The sequence below is a fragment of the Apium graveolens genome, chromosome 6 (assembly GCF_009905375.1).
Source record: "Apium graveolens cultivar Ventura chromosome 6, ASM990537v1, whole genome shotgun sequence".
NCBI lineage: Eukaryota > Viridiplantae > Streptophyta > Magnoliopsida > Apiales > Apiaceae > Apium > Apium graveolens.
This window is the reverse complement of record NC_133652.1, coordinates 41471815-41481209: the sequence shown is the minus strand read 5'-3', so window position 1 is coordinate 41481209 and position 9395 is coordinate 41471815. Positions and strand designations below refer to the sequence as shown.

At 31.0% G+C, this 9395-nt stretch overlaps 1 protein-coding gene across 2 annotated transcripts; it reads right to left on the bottom strand.

Moving 5' to 3' along the window:
• Nucleotides 1–341: 341 nt before the first annotated feature.
• On the bottom strand, nucleotides 342–5383 carry LOC141668008 (dehydrodolichyl diphosphate synthase CPT3-like). 2 transcript variants are annotated; one of them, XM_074474678.1, is made up of 3 exons: nucleotides 5171–5383; nucleotides 735–1633; nucleotides 342–615 (listed from the first exon to the last, which is right to left on the bottom strand). In XM_074474678.1, exon 2 carries the CDS (start codon nucleotides 1599–1601, stop codon nucleotides 735–737), a length of 867 nt encoding a protein of 288 aa, XP_074330779.1. In that variant the 5' UTR covers nucleotides 1602–1633; nucleotides 5171–5383; the 3' UTR covers nucleotides 342–615. The 2 variants fall into 2 exon arrangements, with proteins under 2 accessions (XP_074330779.1, XP_074330778.1); XM_074474677.1 differs by having other exon boundaries at nucleotides 727–1633; nucleotides 5171–5382.
• Between the last annotated feature and the right edge of the window lie 4012 nt (nucleotides 5384–9395).

The following is a 9395-nucleotide window of genomic DNA, read 5'->3' as shown; positions in this document are numbered from 1 at the left end:
TGAAAAAACTTTAACTACAATTTCACAGCTCGACAGAAAACCAGACAGAGATAAAGAAGATAGCCAAGTTAAGTGAATACAGTACACAGTATTCAAATATAACAAAGGAGTTGATATAAACAACCGAAACTGATCCTAATCTATCATATTTTGGACAAGGAATTCGTAATATATACATAGTGTACTGACTTTCTAGAAAACATATAACCTATTCTACCCTCATGTATAATTATCTGCCATCTAACCCAAAATGCTAGAGAATTCTACCAACAACTTTGCTTTTTGCCCTTGCTCAACACCAAATACTGCAAATCTGTAATATGAACACAGGCACACAGCTATGCGAGCAAACACATACATACATTATATTTCTTAACACAAAGAAAATCATTTATAAAGAGATGTCGTATGGTACAACATACTAATTATACAATATACCCTTTTTACAGCTTATCGTGATGAAGCAAGCATATCATTCAAATCTATTTAGACATAGGCTACATTCACCAAATAACTTTCTGTAAGGAAGAATCATTTTCTTCTACATGAGCCAACCTGGTTACGCCCTTGGCTTCATAAGAGTGTACGGGTACATAGATAAATTTATGAGTATACCTGAAAGACAGAAAACTAGTTTAATTACTACTGATTAAGTAACCATTACATTATTATCAACAAACTAAATAATATTACAGGAAAGAAGAAAATGATTTATCTGTTTTGCACCTGAATACCTATTGCTGCTTTACTTTACCCTTCAAATATAAGTAGTTCCTCTGAAATTCTATAACTGCCCAAACCAAGTGCCAAAATTGGATCTCTGGCCAAAGCACCAAGGGAGAGTACAAAAGGGAAACTGAACTTTGCCATAACAGGAAATTGCTTAACCGAGTCTCTCCTGAAGTACGAACTATAATGTCAGGATCAGGTGTGACATACATATGTTTCTCAATTTCACTTAAATCAATAAAAAGTTCTTCCTGTTCCTTCTCATTATTGTTTGGTCCTAACAGGCCATATGGACCAGAACCAGTAGCTTCCAATGCATTTAATTCATATCTTTTTTCTTCACAGGATTCTCGAACAGCATGCAATATCTCATCAGTTGAAGTGTACGCGACACAAATTGTTAACACTGCTTTGGAATTGTTGGCTGTAGCTACCATAGCCCTCTCAGCTGCCAACCTAACAGGTTTGTTCAACATTTGAAGATTTCCAACAAACCGAACTTTCACTCCATATTGGTTAACTATGCTTTCCTCTTTAGTAAGCCCTTCAATTTTCTCCTGCATCAAGTCCATAACTGACTGAACTTCTTCCGGCCTTCTTCTAAAATTATCAATGCTGAAGGCATAAATTGTTACATATTTGACACGAAACTCGTAACAATACTTTAGCATTGACATAAGAGCAGAGAAACCAACCCTATGGCCAGCCCCTTCCATCAAATTATTCTTTTTACAAAACCTCCGATTCCCGTCCATAATGAAGGCAATGTGTCTAGGGAGCGGACCACTAGAAAGAACCATAAAGATGCACTTTCTCAAACATGCTAAAAAATACGCAAAGAAGGTTGTTTGACCACTACTCTGCCTTTCCATCTAATTAGCTCGTGGGAGCTCAAAGACACTAACTGAGAAAAATAAATGCTTTAGTCCAGACTCAGAAAAAAATGAATGATTCGATATATTCATAAAAATCTAACATCTACTTTCAACTTGATAAATATATAAATATATATATATATATATATTCTTACAAATCTTGATTGAACAGAAGCAAACCATCAAACATGTAGTATGACAAACTTGTAGACGTCACATATTAAAACTTGTAGTTTATTTCGAGTGCTAATTGTAGAACAAAGTGATGTCCACGGCAAAGAGATGTATGACACAAATAATATATTAATATCAAAGGTTGAAAAACATACAAGAAAGTATATTTGTGTCATAAGTTGCTCCAAAGTTTAAAATTTCTTTAAAAAGTAATTCACTGTTGAACCAAACACCTATATATCATGCTCATACAGATGTTGTAAACACTCCGCTCACATGTAATGGCGGATCAAAATATATATTATCTACAGTATTACTCTATTGTGATTGGTTGTACAGAACAACCAATATCTATCGTTTTCTTGTCTTAGCAGTTTTCCTTTCTCGTGTCTGTAAGCTGGTGCGATGCCACGTCAGCATTCTAACATGGCGTCACCAACATACCAGATTTTTTCTAGTTTATTTCCTAGTTATGAAATATATTTTTGGCTTTCTTGAAGTTTTCTGACATTATTAGTATAACCTTGATGTCCGTCATACATAAAAATATCATTTGATTCTTCTATATTAGGGTACAAAACCGCAAGAAAATTGATAAATATATCTATAGTCATAAATAATCTAAGTAAAGAGCTTTTCAGCACACACCAACATACGACACATACTTCTGAATTAAATTTGCACACCTGAAAAAGTTAAACAACTTTTAGCTTTCTACCAAGAAGTTCAATTGCGTAATATGCTCCTAGTCCCTAAAAAAGTTCAAATTTTTCCAAGAAAGTAAATCACTGTTCAACCAAACGCCTCGGTGTCACGCTAATACTACATCATAATGCTGATGTAGTATCACCGCAGTCGCATACCTCTTACCACTACACTATATTATCACATGTGCTTTTTATCATACACATAATATGTAAGTGTGCTAAATCAATGTTTTATTTAACTTTAAAGATACTTACTTGAATTCCGCAAAAAGAAACATAGTTAGTTGAATATTTGTACAGTTAATTTTAAAGAATTGAATTCCAGATATAAAATTAGGCATAGTACATAAATGGATTATTATATTATTTATTAATCATTTTTTAGTTTGAAAATATATCTCATATATTTAAACATATTTTTTATTATAAAAAGTAATTAAAATGTACATATATAATTTTAAAAAAGGTATTGAAAATAGAATCGCTTATATATAAATAATTTATATTGATATTACATATTTAGATAAGTTCGAATTATAATGAGTCAATACATTTTAGAACTTGGCCCATTGTTCAAAAAATATTCGAAATTTGACTACATGACCCAGCCGAAAACATTGTCACATTTTACGTTTAGTAAATTTAAATTACAAGTTCGGCGAGAATATCTTACCAATAATGTGAATTTTTTTAATATTTATGTTAATATAAATTAATGTGTTTGAGGTCTTTATAGAATCAAGTCAATTGATTATTTATATTAAAATTACTAACTTCACTGATAACGTATTATTATTTTTGGAATTTGTCCCGATTTTAAAAATATTTGAAATTTGAAATGAGATCTCACGAAATTTGTTAAAACTACGATGATATACTAAATCGATTTATTTTTCACTTTTCACTTTAAAAAAACTAGCTTTTTAAAAAGAATTCTTTTAGATAGCAATATTCATTAATCAAGATAATATTGTACAAATATTTTGAATTATTTTAATATTTTGAATTATTCAAATAAAATTTATATCTATACTATATTGTAGCATTTGATTCAATGCATTTTATATTATTTAAGGAAAAACATATATTGTTCAATAATTTGAAGGAATTAACAAGGTCAACTGATATTTATAAAACTTTTTCGAACTGAAATTTTTTAATTTTTGGAGAATAGTATAAAATGTTATCAAATTATTATATGAAGAAATATTAGAGTCGTAGTGAAAAAAACTTAAAAACGGTTTAAATAACGATATAATTACAATTTTTCTTTCGAATTCTTAATAAAAATTCATGAATATCAATAATAAGTCTTAAAAACATATAATTCATTTTTAAGTTACAACCATGATTGATACTCGGTTGCGTAAATAATAGATATGGATTTTTTGTCAGTGATAATGTGAATACCATATATAAATTAAAGCAATTTATTTATTACATAATTTTAATTTTTGAATAATTATAAATAAATGTTATTTAAGTAATCAATTGACTCACTATATGTTAATAATGATTATACATGTACATAAATAAGATATTTAGCATATAAATAATTGAAATCATCATAAATTACTAAGAGATGTAATATACAATGATTTACATGTTAACACACACATACATATAACTTAATCTTGTTTTGTTAATAGTAGTGTAAATAAAAAAATATCATTTTCTCATACATACATACGTTGAATTTCAAAAAACTAATATTTTTTATTAAAATGAACTTTAATATTAACAATAATGCAAATTTTACATTATTTTATATTATGATTGCAAGTCACTCTGACTTCGGTTATGAATTTTTTATTTTTTTAAATTGAGTAAGTTAATTGTAAGTTAGTAGTGAACTCAGTAATAATATAGAGCAGTACATATAATTTATTTAAATAAAATTCAAGATTTTGGTCAACTCTGTATTCAACATATATGTTAATTTTTTTTTTTATTTATAAACATACTAACGGCATTCTACAGATTAAGTTTAATCGTTTCGTTTTAAACGTACACTTACTACCCTGTTTATTTTCATTCATTAAATATAAAATAACGTGTAAGAAAAATATAATATAATAATAGTTGAGGGGATATTCACTCCTAAAAGTGAGGAAGCATTTGAAACTCCTAATGTTATAGAGGGGACACGGAGCATGTTGGAGAGAAATTTTATCTCCATTTCTTCAAAATTTGATTCAAAAACCTATATAAGGTTATTGTTGGAGTTGCTCTAAAAACATTGTAATTGCATGATGCATAAAAAAAACTCTATAAAATGACCCGTGCCTCGCACGGGTTATTATGCTAATTAATTCTTATCCATTAGCATACGAAAAAAAACTAATCCACCAATTTACAACTCGAAAAACGCCAAGCAACCACCTTTCCACCTCACACAACCAAATCACACTCACTTCTCCACAAACCACACACCCCCATCAACTAATCACACTAAAAACACCCAACTTCCAATTCAACTACAACACAAACAACTTAAAATCACAATACAATCAAAGCCCATGCAAGATTCAATCTTTAACTTAAAACAACAACTAAATTGAAGCAAAACATCAAAAAAAACACAAACAAATCTGACCCACATGCCAATTAATTGAGTAAAAGATAAAGACTTAATTATACATACAAAAACATATAAAAACATGTATGTATTAATTGAGAGATGACCTGTGAAATAAGTGAAGAATAAAGAGTGACCCAGATAATTGTTGCTTGTGTTCTTGAATTTCTTGATTTTTTTTTATTTTCTTTTTTTTGCAGAAAGATTTCTTGATTCTTAAACTCGAAAGATTTCAGTTATGATGCCCCCGAAGGTGTATTATAGACACACGATGTGTATGTATAAAAATATGTGTTTTATCCGAGGTAGACAGTAGACTAGTGAGGGGTAGATAAATATTGGGAAATATGTATAAATAATTTTGTTTAAGAAATGATTGAGATTTATTAATTTTGTGAAATAATTGGGTTGGTATCTGACGGGTGATAGTTGTGCTTCCTCCATTTTAAAATAACTGTTCATTTATATTTTAAGATTTGTTTATATTTTAAAGATGAATTTTACACCATGTACGATTATTATATCGCTAGTTTTAATTTATAAAACTAATTCTATAATATAAATAATGGTGTTTTTAATTTAGTCAATGCAATAAATATTATTAATACTAATATAAATTAATTATTACTATTAAAATTTCTTAATATGCGTATTTTTTTTAAAAGTGAACAATTATTTTGAAATGGAGTGACCATTATTATATTATTTAATTGTTCAACTACCAATTTTTGCTTGATTTGGAAATGAAGAGATATTTGATTTTTAAAATGATGATTAAGAGGATTTCCAATGATCAAATGTCTGTTATCTTAAATGTGGTTATAAGTTATAATTAAACACAATATTTTTCTAACTAATTTTTAGAGCAGGGAATTGATTTTAAAATTGAAGTCGAAAATAAATTATAACCGCTTGAGATATTCCATCATACTGATTTAGTAATAATTCGCCATCAAATATATTTTAAATTATTTATTGAATAATTACTTTAATAAATACACTTGAATTTCAATACAGATAATTATCAAAATATTCAATTTTTAGGACATATGCCCTCCCTACTCACCGGTGTAACTCCTTAGTTTTGATGATCACAACACAGCAAGCCATCATGTTGTTATTTGAGAATGTTTGCAGGATATAACAGCTTGATATCAGTGCTGTTTAAGTATCATGACAGCAAGCTATCATAAGACAGTAATCTATTTCAGCAAGCTATGATCACGATTGTCAGAATAACAGCAAGCCAAGATGCACAGTCCAGATTCAACAAGGAAGTCGAATTTCATGGAGATTTTATAGGATCTTCATATATATCAGTTGTAAGGACTTCTCTAATATAATAAACGTGCATGATATATAGAGAGCTCTTTTATAAAATGTTTTTAATCATTCAAATTGATTTCCTAAAGAATAGGAGTTTGTTTCTCTTTCAAACTCTTTCTTCTATCTTCTGATTAAAACGTTTTATCCTCTACAAAATAGTAGAGATATTTTCTGAACGTTGGATTTCTGTGTTTCTCTTCAATCTAACGTACACATGAACGTTGGAAAACCATCCCAACGATCTTACACGGTAGAATTGGATTCTAGCCGTTGTAATTTGTTGAGGTTGTTTTCAAACGTTAATGTGTGGTTATATAAGAGGTTTTCTTGCAGTTTTATAAAAGGGACTTTTGCAAGCAAGAACACATGCAACTCCTGATCTTTATTGATTTCAAAATACTCTCGAGCTCTAAATATATACACGTGTTTCATCTTAGAGAGAGTTTATAGTTTGAGTTGTAAACTTTATCATTGATTTGTATTGTTCAAATTGTATTGATTAGTTGCTGGATAAGTTGGCTAGGGAAACAAGGGTTTAGTGGTACTTGCTAGAGGAGTTTGTACTACGGGGTTGTTAGGAATGTATGTGCATTAGTTTGATGATATGTTTAACAAAATACTTAAGTAGAAATTTAGTGTCTGTAGCCTCAACGGATAAGACCACTTTGGCTATCCGTTGATGGTGTAGCTTTACTTAGAAATAAGTTTAGTGTTGTAGCATATTTCAGTCTCTGTATTTAAAATGTAATTCTTGGAAGTTGAGAGAAACTATGAGTCATGTTGACTACTAGATGATATTCAGATAGGAAGGCCAATTGTAAATACTTCATGCCTTGTAATTTTGTATAAATGAAGTGGTATCAACGGATGACTTAAAGACCTTCAACGGATAAGAAGCTAAGCTTCAACGGATGTCTCTAAAGCTTCAACGGATAAAGTCATCAACGGATAACATCCTTCAACGGATGAGTGCATCAACGGATGAAAGCTTCAACGGATGAAAGCTTCAACGGATGCTCTAATGATTAGCCGTTGATAAGGGGTAGTTGTACGTAAGAACAGAGGCACATGGGTTGATAGAGACAACTGAGATGTGGTAGCCGAATTTCAGGAACAACAGAAAAAGCAGCCGTTCTTCTTCAGTACAAAGATGCAATAGTCAACAAAGTACTGGAGTGAACAGGAAAAGAAGCAAGTGAAGAACTTATTTTATTACTGTATTTTTATATTGTTTTTCACTTGTACACTTGGTAATATATAAACCAAGTAGAAGCTAGTAATTAGAAGAAAATTTTCCAGAGCTGTTTAGAAAAATATTGAGAGAAAATTCATCTAGTTTGTACTAGGATGCAGCTGTGATCAACGTTGTTTAATCACAGATTTTCTAAAATACCATCTCTGGTGGAACAACAAATCCACCAGAAAAGTTTTTAAGGTCTGTTGTGTTCTTTACATTTGTGCTTGAATATATATCTGTCTGTATTAGCTTAAAGCAATTCACACACTTGTTCTTCTTGAACACACAACTTTATAAACTGCTCAAAACTTGAAAAAGTTTTGAGATTTACATTCAACCCCCCTTCTGTAAATCTCATTGTTAGTCCACTAGGAATAACAATTGGTATCAGAGCTAGCTCTTGACATACAAAGAGTTTAAAGATCTTGGAATCTAACAAAAATGAGTAAGAAGGATATTGGAGTAAAGATCCCAGTTCTTGACAAAGACAATTATCACCATTGGAAGGTGAAAATGCACCTTCATCTACTCTCCCAAGATGAAGGTTATGTAAACTGCATTGAGAATGGTCCTCACATTCCCCACAAAGTAGCAACAGTTGCTACAGCCACAGTTGCTGTTGGTCAATCCATTCCAAAACCTAGAGCAGAATGGACAATGGAAGACACAGAAGAAGTCCACAAGGATAAGAAGGCTATGAACATTTTGTTTAATGGTCTTAACATGGATATGTTTGATAATGTGATAAATTGCACAACTGCCAAAGAGGTTTGGGACACAGTTCAACTACTGTGTGAAGGTACATAACAAGTGAAAGAAAACAAAATGCAGCTTCTCATTCAACAGTATGAATACTTTCATTTTGAAGAAAATGAATCTTTAAATGAAACATTCAATAGGTTTCAAAAGCTGTTGAATGGACTGAAGCTGTATGGAAGAGTGTACCAAGTGAAGGATTCAAATCTTAAATTTTTAAGATCCTTGCCAAAGGAATGGAAACCCATGACTGTCTCCTTAAGAAACTCTCAAGATTATAAGGACTTCACTCTTGAAAGATTGTATGGAATCTTGAAGACTTATGAACTAGAGCTGGAACAGGATGAGGTATTGGAGAAGGGGAGAAAGAAAGGAAGTTCAGTTGCATTGGTAGCTGAAAATGAGAGGAAATGCAGACAAGAAACTGCGAGATCTACATCAAACTCCAAAGATGGTATAAGAAGTCAGGAATCAAGCAAGGGGAAAGAGCAAGTTGCTGAAAATGAAGACAACTCCAGCCAAGATGACTCAGATGGAATTGATGAGCATCTTGCATTTCTGTCCAGAAGATTTGCAAAGATGAAATTCAAGAAAAACACTAGAGCCACTAAACCTCACAAAAACACTGTGGACAAATCCAAGTTCAAGTGTTTCAATTGTGGTATAAGTGGACACTTTGCAGGTGAGTGCAGAAAGCCAACTTCTGAAAAGAAGAAATTTGAACAAGTAGATTACAAAAAGAAATATTTTGATCTGCTCAAGCAAAAGGAGAGGGCTTTCATTACTCAAGAAAAGGACTGGGCAGCTAATGGAGATGAAGAGGATGAAGATGTGGAGTATGTCAACCTTGCTCTCATGGCTGATTCTGAAGAAAATGAAGTTAGTTCATCAAGCAATCAGGTAATCACTACTGACTTAACACAGCTTACTAAAGAAGAGTGCAATGATGCCTTTAATGACATGTCTACTGAATTGTATCATTTGCGTGTATCTCTTAAATCTCTTGCTAAAGA

Excerpts from the sequence above, each read along its gene's own strand:
- LOC141668008 (XM_074474678.1), bottom strand. The coding sequence starts at position 1,601 with ATGGAAAGGCAGAGTAGTGGTCAAACAACCTTCTTTGCGTATTTTTTA.